Source organism: Crinia signifera, chromosome 6 (genome assembly GCF_055691185.1).
Source record: "Crinia signifera chromosome 6, ASM5569118v1, whole genome shotgun sequence".
Classification (NCBI taxonomy): domain Eukaryota; kingdom Metazoa; phylum Chordata; class Amphibia; order Anura; family Myobatrachidae; genus Crinia; species Crinia signifera.
Window position 1 is genome coordinate 127423201 of NC_139222.1, and position 25800 is coordinate 127449000.

Genomic DNA, 25800 nt, shown 5'->3' on the forward strand with positions numbered 1-25800 from the left:
CCAGGAGACTTTGTTATGATCCGAAATTTTTTACGCTCAGGTTGTTTGATAGACCGTTGGGAAGGACCGTACCAAGTTTTGTTGACCAGCACTACATCGATTAAAGTCGCAGAGAGAGAGACTTGGATACATTCGTCCCACTGCAAGAAAGCCAGTAACCCAGAGTCCCAGTTTGCAGAGAGCGAAAGAGAAGAAACGTCGCTAGAAGCATTGTTTCGGGAACACTGAGAAGCAGCCAAGGTCGAGCAACCTGAGCGAACAAAGGTCTAAGAGCAGAGAAAAATAAAAGTCCCCTGGTAGAGATGATGGAAGGACTCCAAGCAACAGGTTCACAGTTATGCATATATGTCTTTGTTTTCTTTCTGTGTTCATTTCTTCATCCAAAGATACTCGGTGGCTGCCACATTCTAGAGCGATCGGAGCGGAGTTCTGACAGTGTAATAATGGACCCAGATATGGGTGAGGTAGAATCCCTAAACCAGCTTGACACTTTGCCCATGACAGGAGAAGGTAAAAGGTATGAGGAAAACGTAGTTCAAGGGCTATGTGATGAGTTATTGTCTGGTGAGTACTGTGTCTGTAGATATTGTCAACCTAAAATGGAAGAAGAATGCATCCAGCGATGTCAGTCGACAAGTAAGGCAACTACCGGCCGACATCCCTTGAGTGATTACCACTCACTAGTGGGTAAGGTTTTAAACCAAACAGAATGCTTGGTGTGTTCACAAGTGCTACACAAAAGGAGTAATGTAGGCCTAGTCCCATATCCGCTTAATATTTCAGAGATAAGTGTACTAAATAAGGGGAGGCCATTGGATAAGAGATACCTGTATACCAGGTCCCCTAGTCTTAGATTACACCCATACCAAGTGGATAAATCCCTGGTATGTATGAACTTCTCGAGTTCCAGAGCGATTGGTACTTGGGAAGTGACATGGCATAACCAGACAATAACTTACTCCCAACGTCCAGATGGAGAGCCTATTGATAAGGAATTGTTGTTAAAAATCCGAACCAGTGGGAGACATTATAAATATGTTTACACGGTGAAGAAAAGTAAAATGATGGCCGGCAGAGTATCAGCCGGCTACTGTAATGTAACCCTTCAGCCAGAGATCTGTGAGGAACAAGTCAGGGAACAGGGGACGGGGATGTTCTTATGGATAATGTGTGACAAGATCATGAAATACTCTGTCCCTTATTTTCTCCCTGACGATGTTTATTATATCTGTGGTAGGAGGGCGTACAAATGGCTCTCCATGAACTACGTTGGTATTTGTTATTTAGGCAGAGTGTTACCTGAAGTGATGACCCTCACACATGATGAGATGGTGAGCATACACAGAGGCATACCTCCTCCTTACACTCATACCCATTATGATCAAATCCATAAAAGGGATTTAACAATCAGGAAAGAACCCCTAGCTTCTGAAATGATACACGAGTCATTCGGTATCCAACTCCTCATTGCATTAGATATCACCCATACCGCCAGAGGAGTCATAAATTTTAAATATATACAAGCATTAGCCAGCTTGGTAGATAACATCACTGAGATTTATGATGACACCTTTAGATACACTGGGAAGGAGTTGCAAGCATATAAAAGAGAGCTAGTCCAACATCGGATGGTGCTGAACTATCTGACAGCTATGACAGGAGGATATTGTGTCACCCTCTCTACACAGTTTGGGGTGAAATGTTGTACATATATCACCAACAATACTGAAGACCCAGAAGAAATCATCGATCATCGGATGGATGAGATTCTTCAGCTTAAATGGGAATTTAGAAGGGAACATAATATCAGCCTGGCAGAAATAGGTAACAAAGTTAGCGAATGGACCTCCTGGTTGAATCCAATGCACTGGTTCTCCGGTTTAGGAGAATGGGCGCAAGGAATCATCGCTAACATAGGGAAACTCCTTCTCTGTATCGGAGGTGCCATCATAGTCTTTGTGCTATTGTTCAAATGTTTAAAGGTGGTGACCCGGGGAAAGGCAAAACGTACCGAAATCTTGAGTGTAAGAACGAGAGATACAGAGGAAGACCAGGGTTTGGTATATGACCCTAGAATCGAAACCACCTCCCTTTAAAGAAACCATATTTTGTGAACGTGTATATGTTGTAACCACCCCTGTTTTTATTTTTATCCCAAAATTGTACATTATCCTTCGTGACCCTGAGTAGATTGTTCGATAAATGCGGCCCATCGTTTATCCATGATCCTGGATCGGCCGAGAGCAGATGGTTTACTCCCCTTATATGTTTAATTCATGTATCCCAATTTCTTTGTTAGGATTATGAATTTCTGCATTGTCGTGTAAAATGTTTTGTATTGTAACAGTTTTATATTTACTGTTAAAGGGTGGACTATGGAAGTCGAGTTGCACACACGCCATTTTAGGATAGTATGGCCGCCATTTTGGTTCGCAGAGTTGCGCAAATAAAGTTTACATACCCGAGTATGTGTGACAAAGTGGACCAGAAGAGTAGCCATACTATCACACATAAATTCATAAATACATACTGACACTAAGTAAAATGTAGTTAAAGGTTTAGAACGCCACACATAGCTTAGTTAGCCCTGCATACATCTGTCTGTATCATGTTTAGTACCGTTCCGTTCCGTTTCTTATGCGTAGTATTCCGGTCATTGCAAATATTTCGCAATATACACGGCCCGATAGTTATGGACATAATCCATATTCCAGGGACAGTTTCTGTTGAAAGTATGTAACAAAGGACTCTAGATGAAACTGGTTCTTATCACTGCTGACGCCGAAACCATCAAACAAAGGACTCCTAAAGTTCACTCCCCTGGACCTAGCCAAACCAGGCGTATCATCTTACCCCCCAATCACAGCTGACCGGACATACGACCCCTGACCAATGAGAACGGCCTTTGACCTCCCCTTTCTGACCCTATAAGATAGGCGACCCAGAGCAGCCAAAGTCTCTTCGGCACATCTACCTTTCCCTGACTTACCACCGGACTATAGTTCATCCCTGAACGATAGTGAGCTCTGACCGGACTGCGCTTCGCATATTTGATGAGAACGGTAACGGTTGCATTAACGGTATTTATCCTTAGTGTATTGTTGGCTGATTGTGTGTTGTATCTGTTTTTCTTCCCTTAGCAGAGCCTGTATAGTATATACTTTGTTAGACTATTGTATAACTTGTTATACCTGTATTTTCTATTTCTGTAACCCCCTTTTGTCCATTAGGGACTTAAATACATCTTTTTGTGGAGTTCCTATCTCCTTACTTCTATACCGTGGTTGTGTCTGTTATTCGCATTTAGCGATAAAGGTTTATTACGGACTCTGTCCTTAAAAGGTATATTCGCAGATCAGAGTCAAAGTACTAGGAAAGGATCTCTTATTAAGGTATTGGTTCTTTGGTGTATAATACACGATAAAGGTACGCTACGCTGCGCTACGTTTTGTTCGCACGTAGTTAGGCATAAAGGGTACGCTGGTTACGGACTTAATACGTAACTCGCGCTTTTCACTTATTGTTTCTTTGGTCATATTAAATCGCCATTGACACCCTTAAGCCAGGCATGTCCAACCTATGGCCCTCCAGCTGTTGTGAAACTACAAGTCCCATCATGCCTTGCCCAGTTTTGCTATTAGGGAATGCTAAAACTATGGCAAGGCATTCTGGGATGTGTAGTTTCAAAACAGCTGGAGGGCCACAGTTTGGACATACCTGCCTTAAGCAATTTTTCCTGGGGCTCAGAACCCCCAAAACAATTTCAGGTGCCACCTTAAAATGGCAGCTATGAGAACAACCGGAGCAGTGGAGGGTAGGGTACGGAGAATGTTCACTATGGGCCAGATGTATCAAGCTTCAAAAGTGATAACATGGAGAGTGATAAACAGTCAGCCAATCAGCTCCTACCTGTTATTTTTCAAACCCAGCCTGTGACATGGCAGGTAGGAGCTGATTGGCTGGCTGTTTATCACTCTCCATGTTATCACTTTTGAAGCTTGATACATCTGGCCCTTAAATGTGTTGAATATATGATAGTGCAGCCATCATGTGTTTGCCATTCATCATGCATTTTAAGTGGTTGAATATGATATTTTAATAGATCCATTAACTAACATATGATGTATTGAAATATAAAAAGAACACCTTCACAAACAAGCACATACCACCAAATGTTACAGTTATAATAGGTTGGACTGGCATTGTCTGTGCTATTGTGGAATAAGAAGTAGATCATGAAGCATGGATTGGGGAAGTTGCCAACTTTCTATACATTGAGGTTAAGAATTGATGCAAATGTGTCCGTAAACGTTCCTCTGCCATAACAGAAAGTGAGATATCTGCTATTCTATTTATATTTTCCATGCAGCTAAATGCAAGCTACTGTTCTCTGGGGATACGGTCATTGCGTCACCAGCAAGTTGTTAGACAGTCATTAGGTCAACATCATTAGGTTGACATGCATTTAGGTCAACATGTGTCTAGGTCGACATGCAGGAAGGTCGACGGGGTCATTAGGTCGACAGTCAAAAGGTCGACATGGGGGTTTTCACTGTTTTTTTTTTAGCCGACATGTGCCGACAGGTGGTATTTAATGCCCTACCATCCACTAGTGCATGGTGGGAGAATAAAATAGCGAGCGCAGCAAGCCATGCGAGGGGACACGGTGCACTTTAACCTGTGTCCATGTCGACATTCGGGTCAAAAAGTAGTGAAAAAACCCATGTCAGCCTTTTGACTGTCGACCTAACCCATGTCGCCCTAATGACCCTGTTGACCTAATGACCCTGTCGACCTAATGACGGTCTAACAACTTGCTATTGACCAACTGATCCACACCCGTTCTCTGTCATCTGTAATTACAAACAGAAAGATGGGCTGAAGCGCTCGTCTGCTAATTGGTACTATATAATAATAAAAGTGCAAATGTCCAATGACTTTGGACAAGCAATCTGTTATTTACATTGATCGTACATATTGCAGTAGGTCCAGCAACACTATTTCTGATTTGATGGTACAGATACTTAGCAAATAACACTTTCTGACTAGAAAATAACAAAACTCACAACTTCATCCTCAATATCTGATATAGCAGACAATATAAGGCCAAACTGATACATTTCTGAGACTTTAATATATATTTGTCAACTAATATTATAAATATAAAAGATTTACCGATTTCTATATGTTAACTTTGTATCACCCCCCCCCTTTTTTTGTTTTATATTTTGTAACTTATTGTGATATTTGATTGACCTGTTTCTATTTTAGATTCATTATATATTTGACACCTCACCTTCTGAGGAAACCGCCATTTATTGGATGCAGAGAAATGTGTAAAAGTGTCTCTATACCTGATTTACCACGCTAATGTTCAAGACCGACCACCTGTACCATTTCCCGGGCCGGCTTCAACACTTGCTATACCAAGCAGCATTCCTCGAGAGACTCAACCTTGAAAAAGCTGTCCCTTAGAGACAGCGAAACGCGTTGGTGCTTACTGGGACCTGAATTGTTTTTACCCCTTCACCTGCCCAATAATCTGGACGTTACCACTCACAGGATTCCCTATCTTTGGACTAATCCTGGACTGTACCTCCACACATTGGTGCAGGGACTGAGGAAACCTTGTGGCTATCTATCCCCCCATTGGATTGGAAAGCCTCCAGCGGTCATCTTGGCATATCCCAATGTAGAGGGAACATTTTGGACAACATCCATCCATATTGAGTGGGATACCCACAGTGACTCCCTGGCCCACCTGGGCTCATTTGGATTACAATTGGACTCCATTCCAGGAATTCTGACTGTCCCAAGCAGGTTTACCCCACCTACACCCATTCAGGTCCCAATGCTATAAATCAAATTATTGCTTTTAATGTGCTTTGTGTTTTTATGTTATAATTAAATGCTTTTTATTGAAATATCCATTCACACTATCTATTGAGCGCTGCATGTTATTATTTTTCCTTTTCCATTAATTAGGGGTCTGACTAACCGCCACAGCAGCAGCTCACTTTGAGGAATCAGCCCTGATAAGCACTCTATACAGATCAGTCTGTTTTTTTCTTTCCTCGAGAGACGGTCAGCTCTTGTCAAACATTGGAACCATATAAATCTAGTCGCATTGACGTGACCAAGACGTGGGATCCGCGTGGCTAGGAGGTCTGCACGGACGGGCAGCACATCATCAATAGCGGTACGTACAGGTGCATTATTGCGAAATTGATAGGATTGTTCATGTATATTACACAGCGGGCTGACTGACACACTGGTGGCTGGACGTAATAACCAGTGTGAGAGTCCGGCGGCTGTTCGGTACAGAGCTACTGTGGTCCCCACAGAGGAATTATCAAGTGGCCGAGGGTGAGAGTTACATAGTTACATAGTTACATAGTAGGTAAGGCTGAAAAAAGACTTGCGTCCATCTAGTTCAACCTGGTATAGATATCCATTGCTGATTTGGTAGGTTCTGGTATTTTACAGACAAATTATATTTCTTATTTGTACCCATGGATGTTTTTCTCCAGTAAATGTTTGTCCAACTTTGCCTTGAACGCATTTAATGAGCCAGCCGTTACCACCTCTCTGGGAAGAGAGTTCCAGAGTTTGACTGTTCTGACCGTAAAGAAATTCTTTCTACTAGCTGAATGAAATCTTTTTTCTTCTAATCTATACTCATGCCCTCGCGTCCTAGATTCCTTTCTAGTAGAAAATAGGGTGTGTGACAGTTCCTTATATTGGCCCTTGATATACTTGTACATGTTGAGCATGTCCCCCCTTAAACGTCTCTTTTCTAATGTAAATAGTCCCAAATTGCTTAATCTCTCCCCGTAGCTTAAATTCTCCATTCCCCTAATAAGCTTTGTTGCTCGCCTTTGGACTTTTTCTAATTCTATGATGTCCTTTTTATAGTGTGGGGCCCAGAACTGTACTCCGTACTCTAGGTGAGGTCTCACCAATGCTTTATATAGTGGCATAATTACCCTTGAGTCCCTAGTTTCCATTCCCCTCTTAATACATGCCAGAATTTTGTTGGCCTTTTTTGTAGCTACATTACAATGGGCACTACATCCTAGATTGCTGTCTATTTGGACTCCTAGATCCTTTTCAAGTATGGAATTACCCAGTTCCTCTCCGCTAAGGTTGTAACTTGCACACTGGTTGTGTCTCCCAAGGTGCATAACCTTACATTTATCTACATTGAACCTCATCTTCCATTTTTTTGCCCACTCATCTAGAATTGCAAGATCATTTTGAAGCATGGTGACATCTTCTGGTGATTTGATGACTTTGCTAAGTTTTGTATCGTCCGCAAAGATGGATACATTGCTGAGTAACCCTATCCCAATATCGTTAATAAAAATGGTAAACAAAATGGGCCCCATAACCGAACCCTGGGGCACTCCACTTAGTACCGGTATCATATCTGATACGGCACCATTCACAACCACTCTTTGTTCTCTATTACATAGCCAATTCCCTACCCATCTGCAGATATTTTCACCCAATCCTAGGTTCTCCATTTTATTAATCAATCTCTTGTGTGGGACAGTATCAAATGCTTTAGCGAAATCTAGGAAAATCACATCTACAGCATTTCCATTATCGAGGTTTTTGCTAACCTCTTCATAGAACCCTAGTAGATTAGTTTGGCATGAACGATTTTTCACGAACCCATGTTGGTTAATACTGAGTAGACGGTGATGATCTAAATATTCCTGGATACCATCCCTTAAAAATCCTTCAAATAGTTTACCCACAATTGATGTTAAACTAACGGGTCTATAATTAGCGGGATCTTCCTTTTTTCCTTTTTTGAATATTGGCACTACCTCTGCTATTCTCCAATCTTTTGGTACTATACCTGACGATAGTGACTTGCTAAAGATATAATGTAGGGGGGTAGCTAGTTCATCCCTTAATTCCATTAATACCCTCGGATGAATCCCATCTGGCCCTGGTGACTTATTTGTTTTGAGTTTGCTTAGCCTCAGTATTATTTCCTTCGGCGTGAAATCCACAATGAGATCTGGCTTATTTGTCCCGTTTGTGGTAAATGTTCGTTCCACAGTCTGCTCTCCCTTAGTAAATACTGATGAGAAGAACTCATTTAACAGTTTTGCTTTTCCCTTGTCCTCAGTAACACTTTTTCCACTAGTATCAGTTAGTGGGCCTATGTTTTCCTTAATTAAACGTTTACTATTTATGTATTTAAAAAACTTCTTTGGGTTGGTTTTGCTTTCAGTGGCTATGCACTCTTCATATAATATTTTAGCTGCTTTGATTACCCCTTTACAAGTTTTGTTTGATTCTTTGTATTTTGTGAACGCCTCCTCATTCAAGTTATTTTTATAGAATTTAAAGGCTCTGGTTTTATTTTTGATAGCTGACCTTACTTCTTTGTCCAACCATGGTGGCTTTTTTTTGTTGAATTTACCTTTAGTTACTTTAGGAATGTATTCAATAGTTAGTGAATCAAGCACCTTTTTTAGAGTATCCCACATTTCCTCTGCATTTTTTCCCTCCATAACCGTTTCCCACCCAATTCCTGTTAGGGCTTCCCTGAATAATTCAAAGTTCGCTTTTCTGAAGTTTAGTATTTTTGCAGATCCTTTTTGATGTAATTTACTGAAGTTGATTTCCAGTGAAACCATATTGTGATCACTATTCCCTAATTGTTCAATTACTTTTGTGTTTGAAACTAAGTCTGTTATTTGTTAATACTAAGTCCAAGAGCGCCTCATCACGAGTTGGAGTTTCTACCGTTTGTGTAATAAACTGGTCTTTAAGTAAGCTTAAGAACCCACTGCTTCTTGCTGATTTACCTGTTTCGTTTTCCCAATCAATGTCGGGTTAATTAAAATCCCCCATAATTAATACCTGACCCTGATTTGATGCTTGTTTGATTTGGTTTAAAAGAAGAGACTCTTCCCTTTCATTTATATTTGGTGGTCTATAGCATACCCCTATTATAAATTTGTTTTTTGGTTTCTTATTGTCGGTTATCTCTGCCCACACTGTCTCCGAGTTGTCGTCTTCCAGGTCTGTGCTCATATTTTTCTCACATGATGTTAAGTTATTATTTACATATAGGCACACACCCCCGCCCCTTCTATTTTCCCTGTCTTTCCTGTAGAGTGTATATCCCTCCATGTTTAATGCCCAGTCATGCGACTCATTACACCATGTTTCTGTAATACCAAAGATGTCGTAGTCATCCCTACTGATCACCGTTTCAAGCTCCCCGATTTTACTCACTAAGCTTCTTGCATTAGCCAGTAAGCATTTTAATTTATGTTTATTTTTAGATATGGCTCTAATATTGTGATTAGTTTCACCCCAGGACCCATTTGAATTCTTTACTAGCTTCCTCTTTCCCCTCTCCCCTTCAATAGACTCTCTACAGGCCTCCCCACCATGCACACTGCCTGCCCTCTCCATAGTTCCGGGAATTCTTCCTCTGTCATTCCCTCCTTCCCGTATACTAAGATCATCTGTACCTAAGAACTGTAATGGGGTAACGTGACTGTTACAACATAACATTTTATTACATGACATTCCTGATGCACCCTGAGAGTTACCCCCGATTATACCCTTGTTATGTCCCAGGACTTTGTCTATGTATCCGTCCCCCCCCCCACTATGTCTCCGTCCCCCCCCCCCTCTATGCTCTACCGGCTTTGGAATATATAAACAATTCTGGTGGCCGGTTCAATACAACTATATCTAACAACAACAACAACAGGACACTACCTACCACTCAGGAATACAAAGATCAAGGAGTCCTATACGAAGGACAATATTGTTAGAATATGGACTGTGACCTATTAAAGGTAATCAGGTTATGAGATTGCAAAACCATATTATCAAATAGATGGCTTTTTTTAGCTGAAATTTTATTAATGTTTGTTTTTTAACTGCAATAAATTCTTGCATATATGTACCTACTCCCAGCGCTTTCTGTGTATGTTGTGTTGCTTGTTTTAGTGTTCCAGTAAACTAATTGGGAGCAGCTGGAGTTAACTGAATCATCAAGATTAGACACTAAATATTGCACATATGAATTATGTCATGAACATAAAGTATCAATAGAGATATATAAATGTGATTGGGCTCATAAACCCGGTTACATTCCTGACATACTTCATTCATCTGCGCCTGAATTTTCTCGTTTTTATACTTGACACCTGTTGACTATAGCGACAGACTGTTGGAAGCTGTTTTTATGGTTGTATCAAAAATTATTTGAAAAAGTAGAAAATTTTATTTATTTATATATATATATATATATATATATATATATATATATATGTGTGTATATATATATATATATGTATATACACAGTATCCCAAATAGATGTCACTCAGAAGAAAAAAGACAGACAAACGTCTCCTTAGCCAACGTTTCAGGGCTTTGGCCCTTTTATCAAGACTTGTACATCAGAGTGCCGGTCAATTTGGGACTGTGTATATACATATATATATATATATATATATATATATATATATATATATATATATATATATATATATATATATAAAAGGGGTACTGTCATGCTCTTCAACCCTAGTCGGTCTGGTTTGTGAGTCTCAGTCTCTTTTAGAAAAAAATGGAATGTTCCTTCTCCTAAAACACAGTCCTGAGTAACAGGTGGCAGCTGGTTGTTCTCCTTATAGGCAGTTGTTGTGTTGTCTCAAGACGTAAGATACTAAAATATAATGAGAAACAGCGCTCTCTAGTGTAATAGGTAAGTGAATTCACCCTGGATAGTGCTTACTATGCTTACCATGTGATGTAATAATTTAGGCTCATCAAAATAAAGTGACCTTTTTAGGATTTCATTGGTTACCAGGACCTCCCCGGATGATATCAAGGATGGACCTTTTAACCGGGCTCCAAATGGGTCCACACAGTGACAATCCAGTGTATGTACAGTGGTATATGATTAAAGGAAAAAACTCCAATTAAAATTAATGAAGGAGTTTAATGAAGTGCATATAATACATAAAAAATAAAAATATAGCTTACATTAATTAAAAGATACTGTACACGATCTTTTAATTCATGTAAGCTATATTGTTTTTTTTTATGTATTATATGCACTTTATTAATCTCCTTCATTAATTTTAATTGGAGTTTTTTCCTTTTATCATATACCACTGCACATACACTGGATTGTCACTGTGTGGACCCATTTGGAGACTGATTAGAAGGTCCATCCTTGATACCATCCGGGGAGATCCTGATAACCAAAGAAGTGCTAAAAATTTCACAAATTCTTCCATCACATGGTACACATTTTAAGCATATTTAGCACTATCCACAGTGAATTTACTTACCTATTACACTAGAGAGCGCTTTCTCATTATATATATATATATATATATATATATATATATATATATATATATATTTAAAAAGTTTAAAGGATTCCAGAATAATGCCAGCGTATAAAAGAGGAAAAAATCTGGCCGATATCCTGGTAAAGGTGGATGTCACCAATTTAAACAAAAAGAAGGCACCAGCACATTTTATGACACGCCCTAAAGGCTGCTATAGATGTGTAGGGTGCACGACCTGCAGCTCCATGTTGGTTGGGAGCACAATCAGTCACCCTCACAATGGCAGTAAAATTGCCATTAAGCACTCAGTGACCTGTTCTACTCGGTTCATTGTATATGTCCTGTCTTGCCCATGTGGTTTGTACTACGTGGGCAAGACAGAGTGCCAGTTTAAGGAACGAATGGCAAATCATCGCCATGCCATCAGACAGGCACTGAGTGCTGGCAGCAGCGATCAACCAGTGGCGAGACACTGTGCACTGTTTAAACACAGTATAGCCAGTATTAGGTCGAAAATAGTGGATCATATCCCACCTACAGTGAGAGGAGGAAATAGAGGAAAGCTCCTGTTACAAGCAGAAGCTAGATGGATCTTCAGGCTTGACACCATTGCTCCCAGAGGCTTAAATGAACAACATGGCCTACAAAGTTTTCTTTAAAATTAAAATAAAAAGTAAATAATAATTAAATATCTGGGAGACGCACAGTTGATAAACAGGCCTCTAAGCTATATATGTAACACAAAAAGTACTAGGATTAATATATTATGTACTGTTAGTGATAAGAATAGAGGACCAGTATTCTGTACCTTTTTAATATTTTTCATGCTTTTTTTAGATGTGTGTATGTCTTTAATTAGGTTCACGATTTTATATGGCCAGCTTTTTTGGCCTCTTATCTGGCTTATTTTAAGCCTCTTAAATATGTATTCCACATGGTGTGCTATTTTATATGACGTTTTATTAATTGTTTTGATTTCTTACAGGTTCACGCACACAGATTTCTGACAGCGGCAGCCAAAATGAGGCTTGGTACCCCGGAAGCCTCGAGCGCAGTGCAGGACGGGGGAATGACGTCAGAGGACAGAGCCGGAAGAGACGGTGTCCTCCGGATGGCTTCCCCACAGTGCAACACGGCGGCTTCATGGCGGAGGGGGATACACAGGCCGGGAGGCCGCGGGTAAGTGTCTGTGGGCGGGAACGCACCGGAAGGGGGTGTTGCTTTTTTCTTGTACTGAACTATATAATTTGTTCACTGAGTGTATAAGGTTGTTCCCTGAGGACGGGCAATAGCCCGAAACATGTTGGAAGAATAAAACCACATTTGTTTTCACCAAATTCCGGGAGTGCCGCCTGATCGATATCATATATATATATATATATATATATATATATATATATATATATATATATATATATATATAAATATAAATATAAATATATATATATATATATATATATATATATATATATATATATATATATATATATATATAGAGAGAGAGAGAGAGAGGAAAAGGCAGGAAGGCACTCACTATGTGGTGATCCAATTGGTGCAGGGTCCATAAAGGGTTAAATACAATTCACACTCACCCAATCCACGTAGCAGATAGCAGGCAGAAGAGGCAAAATGAGACCAGCACTCGTTTGTAGATGAAAAAACGGTTATACAGACAGTGGGTCAGCTGCCTGTACTGTCTGTATAACCATGCGTTTCCTTTAATACAGAGTACTTTTTTCATCTACAAACGAGTGCTGGTCTCATTTTGCCTCTTCTGCCTGCTATCTGCTATGTGGATTGGGTGAGTGTGAATTTGAGGCAAATTTCAAACGTGTGTGCATAGCAAGGAGACTGACCGAAACACGTTACTTAGGGCCACCAGCCACCATCCTCCAGCCTTAAAACGAGGCCTCCCTCTATCACAGATGATGAGGGTGGCACGTATTACTAACCGTGAGGAACTCATTCCTGAAGAGTTGGATAAGATGGTTGTGAAGTTTGAGGCCCGGGGTTATGACACTGAGCTCCTTCTTAAACAAAAAGCCACCGTTCTTTCTAAAAACAGACAGGAACTTTTTGCCACTAAAATTAAACAACCGAGCAAAACCATCCCTTTTGTTAGTGATTTCACTACGGCCAGCCCTATCTTAGGCCGTGCCATGAAAGCATTATGGCCCATTGTTGGCACTGATCGGGACTTGCCTTCCCTAACAGGTGTCAGACCTCTACTGGCATACAGGAGGGGAAGGAACCTTAGGGATCGTCTTGTCCATGCAGACGTGACCAATAACAATGTGTGTCTACCTAATGTGACCAGAAAACCCCCCGGCTGCTATAAATGTCTTTGTGTTACCTGCAAATTTCTTGTAGCAGGGAGATCATTTAAACATCCCCACTTAGACAAAATGTATGATATCCGTCAGGTTCTTAATTGTAACTCAACTCATGTCGTGTATGTGGTCACATGTCCGTGCCACATATACTACGTGGGTCAAACAATTAGGAAATTTAAAGAAAGGATGGGGGTACACAGGTCCTCTATCAGCATGATTCTAAGAGGTAAGGACATAGACCAGCCTGTCCCTAGACATTTTAGGGACGCTGGCCATGTGCTTGAGGATCTGAAGTACTTTATGATAGATCAAATCCCTGTCTCGAATCGTGGAGGAGACAGAGCGAAGGCTTTACTTATACGAGAGTCCCAATGGATCTTGCGCTTAGGGACCACCAAGCCAGGTGGCCTCAATGACAAGATCAGTTGGAACAGTCTTGTATAAACTCACCTGTATTATTGGCTATTAACCAGTGGCAGTGGTAGATTCTCTGTTATTGTCTAATTTATATGTTTTTTTCACGTTTTTTTACGTTTTTATACGTTTTTTTGATTTTCCTTTAATTATATCATACGCTGTTTTTTAATGTATTAAACACCATTGTTGTATGTTGTGTTGCACCTTAGATCACCTGTGTGGCATGCTGACCCCCGCAGAGTGCGTGGTTACCAAACCCTGCCCAGCCTGTCTCGGCTGTCTAAGGCGGTGGGACGCACAGTTGGAAGCTGGTGGAAAGCAAGCTTGCTGCCACCATGGCAACGCTGTTGCGGAGACCGGAAGTGCAGCTGAGAAGACTTCCGGGAGACGGTGCACGCGGCGGGAGACGCTGCTGACAGGTAAGGTCTTGGGGGTATATATGTGCAATGTTTGTTCTATGTGATTGCTGTAGGAGGTTCTGAGGAAGGCAGTACGCTGCCGAAAGTACTTAACCACGTAAATACAGTTGTATTGTACTTATACAGTCTCCGAGTGCTTTCTCTATTGGAAGTGTATGGATTGTGTGGACCCAGCACCGGAGCAGTTGTTGAATCAGACTGCCGGCATAAGGAGACATATGCAAATGGGAGACGCTGCAAGGCGTTACTGAGTTGCAAGGCACCTATATTTGTGTTGCGAAATTGAACTTTGAAAATAGCACAAGCTTTTTTGCACAGCGATTGTACTTCAAGCAACATCCTGTTTTCATTCACTGTGTCAGCAGTCGGCTGCATGGTGTTTGCTGTTTTTAAACCACTATTTTTCTGTGTGCTGTGATACTCCTTGGGAGCTGCTGGTGTACAGCATGGAGCTGGACACTGATTCTACTCCAACCCAGGGCGCAGGCTGCAATTTGGGACCCACACCTACACCGGTTGATGAAACATTTAGCTTTTCTTCTGCTGAGATTGAAAGGATCCTCTCCAAGGAAACGGTGGATCATACAGATCCGGGATATAATGCTGAGGACGCTTATTTCCAACTGCTCAAAGCCAAGAAACGTGAGATAGACTATCAATTGCATAGTATTTCTTTATCAAATTATTATCGCGACCACAAGATCCCCCGCGGCTTTAGGGTTAGAAACATACCGACCATAGGCAGGAGCAATCCTGACTTCACCCGCCGCTGGATCGCGATCCTAAACAAATGTGCCTATGATCTGATGATTCTGGTAGTCCACTAGGCGAATAGAGAGTTGGAGCTTACTCGCATTAAGATCTCTAACCTGGAGAAGGAATGTATCAATATATTGCAAGAAGATAAAGATAGCAATTGGCTGACAAAACTGGAAACTCAATGCAACCAGTATCGCACTGAATTGCTTTGCTTCAAACGTAACAAAAAAATGGCTGTGGACAATGATTATGAGGAGAATAAGGTATATCCATGGCTATATGGAGTGAGCGACTCTTCTGCCCCATTCCAGGGACAAGGAAGGAGGCGCAGGCCTTGGCAGGCCAGACAACGGGCACCGAGAGGTGATCAGAACAAAACCAGTAGTGACAGTGATTTTTTATTTTCGGAGGTGGACGACCCGGGAAAACCCGCTCCAGGCCCTTCGGGTCGGAGGGCCCGGGGGGCTGCAAACAAAAATATGCTCCCACCCGGAGGGGGGGTCAAAACAAGAGGGGCCCTCAAAACCGGAGTGGTGACAAAGACCTAATCTTCAATTTATCGAATAAAATCTTATCAGCCACTGAGATACAAGTATTAAATAAAGGACTCAGTTTCGTCCCCACCAATGGCCATGATGAGTTCAACTGGAAAATGAGCCTACATCAGTTTTCCAGGCGCTTGAGGCTTAAGGAGCATTTTCAAAATAAACCTGACAATCGAACGGTGACTGTTTTTGATGCATTTTTAAATAAAAACAGCAGGTCGTCTTTTGACCCTATATCGAACAATTCATTGATCAAGACGTTCAACAGATTGTTAGATGACTCAGCTCATAGGTATTTGGCGACACCGTACAAACTTAGCCCAAACCTTACCAAGCTGGAAGTACAAGCCCTTAAATCCCTCGAGATGGACAAAACTATCTGCATCAGGCCTGCGGACAAGGGGGGCGCAATCGTAGTCCAGAACATTGAGGACTACAAATCTGAAATCCTCTCTCAGCTCAATGATGCTGATGTCTACTGCAAATTGAAGTCAGACCCCACCCCCGTGTATCATAAAGAACTCACTAGCATTTTGCAAAATGCTTTGAATAACAACCTTATTCCATCTAAGGTTCATCAAACACTACAGGTCATCCACCCTATCGTGCCCGTTATATATACGTTGCCAAAACTGCACAAAAACAGCTCCAAGCCCCCTGGTAGGCCAATTATTTCGGCCCGTGGGTCGTTAATGCAGCCTGTATCTAGGTTGCTGGACAGCATTGTCCAGCCACTATTGCTGTCACAGAGCACGTTTCTCAAGGATACCACCACATTCTTACAGAAATTGGACCAACTGCCCGCCATCCCAGAAGGCACGCTGTTATGCTGCCTCGACGTCAACAGCTTATATACCTCCATCCCCCATGAAGGGGGACTACGAGCTATGAGGATTTTCCTTGAAGCAAATCTGGATTCCAGAACTTTTGATCATCAATTGTACCTAACTTTGTTGGAACTCACCCTTATCAGAAATTTCTTTCTGTTTGACGGATCCTTCTACCTCCAGCGGCGTGGGTGTGCTATGGGGTCATCCGTAGCACCCACGTACGCGAACGTCTACATGTTCATGGTAGAGCAGGATATGTTCTTCTCTGATCCCGATGTATCTCGTAACATTATTATGTATACGAGATACATCGATGATATCTTCATGCTATGGTCCGGGGGAGTACAGTCATTTACTAAACTGATGGCTGACCTTAATGATAGGGATTTTCCTATTAAATTCACTTTCACATATGATGTGGCTCGAGCAAATTTCCTCGATGTATCGATTTTGCTGGAGACAGGCAAATTTCAAACGTGTGTGCATAGCAAGGAGACTGACCGAAACACGTTACTTAGGGCCACCAGCCACCATCCTCCAGCCTTAAAACGAGGCCTCCCTCTATCACAGATGATGAGGGTGGCACGTATTACTAACCGTGAGGAACTCATTCCTGAAGAGTTGGATAAGATGGTTGTGAAGTTTGAGGCCCGGGGTTATGACACTGAGCTCCTTCTTAAACAAAAAGCCACCGTTCTTTCTAAAAACAGACAGGAACTTTTTGCCACTAAAATTAAACAACCGAGCAAAACCATCCCTTTTGTTAGTGATTTCACTACGGCCAGCCCTATCTTAGGCCGTGCCATGAAAGCATTATGGCCCATTGTTGGCACTGATCGGGACTTGCCTTCCCTAACAGGTGTCAGACCTCTACTGGCATACAGGAGGGGAAGGAACCTTAGGGATCGTCTTGTCCATGCAGACGTGACCAATAACAATGTGTGTCTACCTAATGTGACCAGAAAACCCCCCGGCTGCTATAAATGTCTTTGTGTTACCTGCAAATTTCTTGTAGCAGGGAGATCATTTAAACATCCCCACTTAGACAAAATGTATGATATCCGTCAGGTTCTTAATTGTAACTCAACTCATGTCGTGTATGTGGTCACATGTCCGTGCCACATATACTACGTGGGTCAAACAATTAGGAAATTTAAAGAAAGGATGGGGGTACACAGGTCCTCTATCAGCATGATCCTAAGAGGTAAGGACATAGACCAGCCTGTCCCTAGACATTTTAGGGACGCTGGCCATGTGCTTGAGGATCTGAAGTACTTTATGATAGATCAAATCCCTGTCTCGAATCGTGGAGGAGACAGAGCGAAGGCTTTACTTATACGAGAGTCCCAATGGATCTTGCGCTTAGGGACCACCAAGCCAGGTGGCCTCAATGACAAGATCAGTTGGAACAGTCTTGTATAAACTCACCTGTATTATTGGCTATTAACCAGTGGCAGATTCTCTGTTATTGTCTAATTTATATGTTTTTTTCACGTTTTTTTTACGTTTTTATACTTTTTTTTTATTTTCCTTTAATTATATCAAACGCTGTTTTTTAATGTATTAAACACCATTGTTGTATGTTGTGTTGCACCTTAGATCACCTGTGTGGCATGCTGACCCCCGCAGAGTGCGTGGTTACCAAACCCTGCCCAGCCTGTCTCGGCTGTCTAAGGCGGTGGGACGCACAGTTGGAAGCTGGTGGAAAGCAAGCTTGCTGCCACCATGGCAACGCTGTTGCGGAGACCGGAAGTGCAGCTGAGAAGACTTCCGGGAGACGGTGCACGCGGCGGGAGACGCTGCTGACAGGTAAGGTCTTGGGGGTATATATGTGCAATGTTTGTTCTATGTGATTGCTGTAGGAGGTTCTGAGGAAGGCAGTACGCTGCCGAAAGTACTTAACCACGTAAATACAGTTGTATTGTACTTATACAGTCTCCGAGTGCTTTCTCTATTGGAAGTGTATGGATTGTGTGGACCCAGCACCGGAGCAGTTGTTGAATCAGAGTGCCGGCATAAGGAGACATATACATATATGTCTCCTTATGTCTCCTTGTGTCCCTTTGTCAAGGTGTGACCCACACCTTGACAAAGGGACACCACGGGCCCCGAAACGTTGGTTTTTGGTTTTTGAAATACACGCTGAAAAGTTCCTGTAGAGTGCCGCTGTTGTGAGTCTTTTTTGCTATTCACTGTGTCCGGAAGGCACCCAGGCAACTGTACCCCGTTGGGCGAGTGCCAGGCCGCCAAACAAGTTATATATATATATATATATATATATATATATATATATATATATATATATATAAAGATTTGTTGAGGCCAATAATACTTTTCTTCACTGCACCACCATCTTTTTTTAACCCTCTGATTTCTCAAGCGCCTCAACTGAATATATTGTTTTATTTTCACAGACGAGAATCGTGAAACAGAATCTCCGTTCACAGTCATTGCCACAGATCAACGCACTGTTGGGATGTTTGCTTTAAGCTAGCCAAACAATGCTTGTGCTGGGGCAGGCACATGAAATCGATTTCTTCCTGTCCTATGTATGTTAAGGGTACTGTGTGGAAATGTGTCAGTGTGTTATGAGATAGTGCGTGGGTGTATCTCTATTGCATGAGTGTGTATGTCGCCCCAGATGCCAGTGAGAGCTATAGGTGGGTTGAGAAGATTGTGCGCCCGGCTATGGGTGGGTTGAGAAGATTGTGCGCAGCTATGGGTGGGTTGAAACCATAGCGAATTTAACAAAATGTTATTAATATGTCCAATATATAAAATAATGTCCAGGCTAGAAGTAGAGGTGATTTAAGGAGGATCCTTGTTACAGTGACATACAGTACTTTCTAATTTTTCACAGAAATATTTTGTTCTTCCATATGACCTGTCATGCCAGCTTCCTACCTTCTTCTATACAATGCACAGGACTGTTTCCTGTTGGGCATTATCTTCTGTATCAGCTGCTGGTAAGTGGCTCAGCTTCCTGCCCTGCTCCCATACTCCGCATTCTTTGCTTTGTAGCCGAGCTATTGCTTTGCTCATACGCACCAACTTTAATCTCATAAGCTTTCTTCATTCTCCTCCCACACATTTCCTATCTCACTGCTTTCTTGTTTATCCATCATCGCTCCAGTCTCCCACAATCACCTTCACCTTCTTCTATACAAACAATCCATCGTCTATCTGACATACAAACAGCCTTTTCTCTCTTTTATATATAGCCCAGTTTCAATGCACTGGTGAGATCTTACAAACCAATTTCTAAACTATATACATGATTAGAGCTTTGAAATAAACATACACAGGATTTTTGCTTGAACAGATTTGCAGTCCTGAAACGACCCATCTAACCCTCTGAGCATTCACTCAATTGTTCTGTGTGTGTGTGTGTGTATGATATTGTTTGGCCAGGAGTGTTCTGTATTTCAAAAGAAAAATGTAAGAGATTGGACTGGTTATAAAATCTATAGGTGCGTGGGCACCTTTGATATTTAATGGAGGTCCAGATTTAAGAATTTGGAAGGTCTGCTTAAGAGAAAGAGAAAAAGTGGGTACACACCTATGAAAACAAGCTGCCGGTTTATTGCATGGGTATATAAATGGCTTTAAACACCCCCTGAAATGGTCGGATCAAGAGATCTGATTTATATCCTGCTTGAAAAATGCCATGTACGACCTTCCGATGCCATTGAAGAAAGCACACACTGAGCTAGCCCATACCTCCCAACTGTCACGATTTTAGAGGGACAGTCCCGATTTTCGGGTACTGTCCCTCTGTCCCACCCGCGGCAGGCATTGTCCCGCTGCGGGGGGTGGCAGTTGGGAGACCCCCCAATCTAGTAGAATAGACGCTGTGCGCATGCGCACAGCGTCTATTCTCGTATGAAAATGAGGTCGCGGCTAATTAGCATAAGCCGCGCCCTCATTTGCGTACGCTCCGCCCCCTTTTCGGGCGCTCGCGCGGCTTCGCCGCGTGAGTGTCCCTATTTCCTCCGGCCACAAGTTGGGAGGTATGCTAGCCTACTACAGGTTGCACACTCAGAGGATCTGCAATGAGTGTATACAGCTTTAGGAATAGGAAAATGTAGGAATAGGGTAGTAGTCATATCATATTAGTAGTGATATCAGCAATACCAGTGAATGACCCACTTCATTCAAGAGACCTATTTATTTTTTTAATAAAGATTTGTCTTGCTAGAACATTTGCTGGCATATACAGAAACTCTCCATTACAAAAGTGTTCTGTGTGCAACACTGTTTCAAATGGAATGCAGAAAAAAAAAAAAAATAATAATAATTTAAAACCTGATGCATGTTTGCTTAGAAATATGGGAAGTGTGTAACTAAATAAATAACTTAACAAAACTGTTGTATCAATCCTCAAAAAAATTTTTCTCACATTAAAATGAAAGTTCTAGCCTTCATCTCACACAGACGTTGTCCCTCTCACTCACCATCCCTCTCTTCCTTCCCATACATGTGATGTCCCAACCAGCCTATCTCCCGTGACAAGGCCTTCCTTTATTCTAATATAGACAAACCTTACTATTGTCAGACTTTCTTTTTTGAAAACAGAAACCTTGCTCTTTGCCCAAGTACTATCTACCGATGCAATGTTGCACACTTACCATCTCACTTATCTCCTCGTGTAGCTCACACCTCTCTGCGCACATCTTTTCGCAAGCACGCACCATCTCTCCCAGTTGCTCCTCCTTTTCTTGGCTGTTTTGAAGCTACGGAGAGAAAAATATAGTTATTGCACTCATATCAGCTCCTAATTAAAAAATTTTAACTGCAGCCTATAAAATTACGGTACTTATGTAATATCTGGACTCCCGTTTTTCTTATGAGACCACGTCCGCTCGCCACGCTTCGGGCACGGTGGCTCGCTGCGCTCACCACACTATATAAAATCAACTCCATGCGTAGCTGGATAGTAGGGGTATGAAAAAATAGGGTGCATTTAACATGGGAGTCCAGATAATACATAAGTACCAAAATTACATTTAGGATCATATTGGCAGGTATGTTATCACCTTCTACTTGATCACTTCACCAATCTTATCACATCTGCCCTATTATTAGCTATTGTTCATTCTTCTAGCCATATGCAAAAATGAAGCATGCAATTAAATGCATGATTAGTCTCTGCTGTGTTCCGATTATTCATAGGGCGGTATTCAATGAGAATACCAGCGAGGTGCAGCGAATCCCGTTTAGGATTCGCTGCACATTCGCCACGTTCCGGAGCCTCGCCGGCTCCGGTATTCAACGTGTCAGGGGCTCGCTGCCCCTGACCGGCGAATATGAGCTCCTGCGGCGAACGCCGCAGGGAGCCTGAGGACGGTGGCAGGCAGAGAGATTGAAGTCTCTCTGCCTGCCCCAGAACGTTTGTGGGGGGGAGGTGGGCTCCCCGGGTGCCAGGCAGCACAGGCTGCCCCCCGGGGGTGCCAGCAGGGGACCATGTATATTCACTACACCCGATAACGATCGGGTGCAGTGAATATATGAATATCTAATGAGCGGCTCGGCTCCGGCGCCCCCTGCTGGCTGCTGTGTAAAAAAAAATTTTTTATTAAATATATATTCATGTGCTTACAGCACATGAATAAAAATAGCATGCCCCTCCTCAGAATAAAATTCCTGATTTTTTGACACCAAATGTAAAAAACAAAACACTTTCACATTCCACTTCACCATAAAAAGATAGCGATTGCTACTCGGTGAATCATGGCGAAAAAAACCTTGAAATGTATTCGCCATCTGCTCATTGAATAGGGTGATTCACCGTTTTAGTCAGAAATTCGCCAAACAGCACAAATTCGCCATAAAAACATGGCGAATCAGGCTCATTGAATACCGCCCATACAATGGACCCATTGTGAAGGCATTCATTTTGTGGGGTGAACCAGAAGTCAGCCTATGAACTCCTCACTGCGGCTTTCTTATTCAATTGATGGTCTCTATATTTTTAAAAATAGCAATATGTTGTTTGCCTTACCCCAAGCGCAAAACTTCTCCCAAGCCGCCCACTTCAGATACGCCACAGATTGGCTTCTGAACAAGTCGTTATACACCAATAAGTACCTGGAACGTGCCCTCTTCCACCCTTTTGCTCCAGCAGCCTTGCTCCATACCCCACGCACCAAGCTTCCAAGCGTTATAAAAGACAACCTCCTTTTCAAAGAAACATACACAATGTGGATCACCATCCATAAAAGATTTGCTAGGAACCCAACTAGTAGCCCCCACGCTACGTTCTGGGGCAACCCGTCCTTTGCCCCAGGTCTAAATAATCACTTATTTCTGGAGTGGCGTCAGAAGGGCATCGCAGCTATCTGCAACGTTTTTGACCCAGGTGGAAAGATTCTCTCTTTCACAGAACTGGCCGACAAATTCCATCTCCCGCGATCCCAATTCTTTATGTATCTGCAAGCCCGTCTCTATGCCCAGTCTTTACCCCCACCTTTTACATCCCCAGTCACCACAGATCCTATCCTTAGTCTGCTAGCACCACACAACGTATTTGTTTAAATGTTCAGTTGGCGGTTTATGGCCAACGTTATGTTATGTTGGGAGAAAAGTCCAATTTGAAATAACGGCGGTAGGGTACCACATACGTGGCCACCCCTGAGTTACTTCTCCATCTCTCCGTCCTAGTTAGACCTGTATTAGTCTCAAAACTTTCTACAGTGGCATTGTCTACTACCGACAAGATATGCTTTAGTAATTTATATTCATAGTTTGCGAGATGAGCAGACCGGAGACTGTGTACAATACATGCCGGAGACCTCTTCTGATGTAACAGTTTACCTGTATTTGTATTTTATTATTATTTGTTTTGTTTTCTCTATTTTCAAAAAAACTACAATAAAACGTTTATAAAAAAAAAAAAAAAATAGCTACATGTTGGTTTTGGGACTATGTACATGGAAATGCTGTGGGATGGCGTCTGAAAGCATCTTCATGGAGCTATATTATTTTTAAACCCTGATCTAAATCAGCCTTTACTATACCCCCTAAGCTGAACTGCTGTCATATATTAGATGTGTGAAAATGTATTATATTGAGTGAGGATTTAGGTTTGTTAGCTGTCCATGAGTATGAGTATATATTTAAATAGGAACTCCAAAGAGAAGATAACATTCACTTTTAAGTCCTTTACCTCCAATAGTTAAAGTAAGGCTAGATACACACTGTTAAGGTCCATACACACTGGGCGACTATGCCCAGCGTGTATGGACAGCAATGATAGTGTTCATCGCTGGGGGAAAGCTGCTCAGTGCATACCCACTGAGCGGCTTTCCCCCTGCCCGGCGCCAACGGAGGGGGGAGGACAGCTTTGCATAGCGCAGAGCTATGCAAAGCCATCCTCAAAGCCTCTCATCTGCTAGTATTATGAGCAGATGAGCGGATTTCCCAGCAATGATGCGGGAGCGCGCAGCAGCACTCACCGCTCATCGCTGGGGCATACACACTGGGCGGCTTTGAGCTGAAAGCCGCTCAAACATGCTCAAAGTCGCCCAGTGTGTATGGGCCTTAGTATCATCGACCCAATCTGGTTGGTTGGGACAAAAAATTACAGGCTGGGATTGAAAATGGACAGTACGGAGCTGATTGGCTGCTGATAAAGTACCAGCCACTTCATCACTTCTCCTTCCTTATCACTGCTTCATACATCTACCCTAGAATGTCTTATTCGCATCACAGAAGCAGCTTTCAGAGTCTACTGCAGATGCTAGGCTGTGACTTTAACCACAATTCAACCCCTCCCCTCCACCTCCTGCCCATAATGACAGTTAAGGCCTTTCTCCTACATGCACTGCAGGAGATAAAGCACTGCTATCACTGTGTACTTCAACTACAGTAACATTAGGGGCTGGCACAGACCTTATAATCTGTAATAATTACATATTCAATCCAGTGTCATACCATATGTTGATAGAAATGGTGTGCAGTACTGTGATTCACTGTTAGGAATCAAAATGCAGTCACCGAGTGTCAATATTAAATAGCTTGTTGCTGCCATGTTATATTTTCCTCCTGAGATTCACGCATCGGAGAGAGTGAAACAGGGTGGGTGTACGGTGCAGGGTGTCATTATTACTATAAGTAGATACTCTAGTCAGGAGTGTGGGGGTGGAATGTCATTTTATATATACACATGAATCATCGGGGTAGTGCTTCCAGCAGAAATACATACATTATATACACAGTTTGAGGATGGGTGGGAGCTAGGCCAGGCGCTGTTGAATAGTGTTACCCACTCACATCATGTTGGGGGTCCTCCGTCTGCAGCAGAGAGTCTTCTTTCAAGTCGTATGGTAAAAAGTTTTGTTCATCCTCAAATTCAGAGATAATTGGATACTGCAAAGAAGTGGCAAAAAAAAAAAAGTTAAGAAGAGTGTATGAAAATCAACCATACTGACCATCTTATTTATTTTCTACAAATATAATATACAAATAGAATAAGTACTAGTATCCAGATTATTCGTTTTTTTCGAATTATATTACCCTGTTTGTACAACAACGATCTGAATCCATGTGTACAGATGTTTTTCTGCTGAAGCTGAAAAACCTGCAAACTTATCAGTCTTCCTGACACACCAAGTCCTGACGTATGTTGTCGGAATTCAATTTGGCAACACACGTAGGTTGTCAAACTAGACAAATAGCGCTGCAGAGAAACGGTCACATTTACATAAAAGGGATTTTTGTAAGAACTTACCGTTCGAATCCCTTTCTCTGATATGGTCCTGGTGACACAGCTCAACACTGGGATGTAGGAGGGTCCGAAGGAGCCAGGCACCTATCCTAAAGCTTTAGAGGGTAGGCTCCTCCCCTACTGCATCCCTGGACTCTTCAGTTCAATCTTTCAAAGCCACTGGAATACATTAACTCAGTACAAACGCCTGCACATATTATATGCACATTTTATAACAGAAACTGTTAACTTTTAACCATTTTAACATGAACATCATGAAACTTCTGGCATACTTACTGAGCGTAAGGGAGGGATCGCTGTGTCACCAGGACCATATCAGAGAAAGGGATTCGAACGGTAAGTTCTTACAAAAATCCCTTTTTCTCTTTCAATGGTCCTGGTGACACAGCTCAACACTGGGACGTTCCAGAGCCGGTCCTTTGGGAG

General features: G+C 42.1%; 1 protein-coding gene across 1 annotated transcript in view; it reads right to left on the reverse strand.

Moving 5' to 3' along the window:
* Positions 1-25800, reverse strand: part of TBKBP1 (TBK1 binding protein 1) — a 96623-nt gene that overhangs the window by 46703 nt on the left and 24120 nt on the right. Inside the window, exons 2-3 of the mRNA XM_083147111.1 lie at positions 24921-25016; positions 21278-21382 (exon numbers count right to left, since the gene is read on the reverse strand). Coding sequence (XP_083003237.1) covers positions 21278-21382; positions 24921-25016 — 201 coding nt within the window. The remainder of the gene's footprint in view (positions 1-21277; positions 21383-24920; positions 25017-25800) is intronic.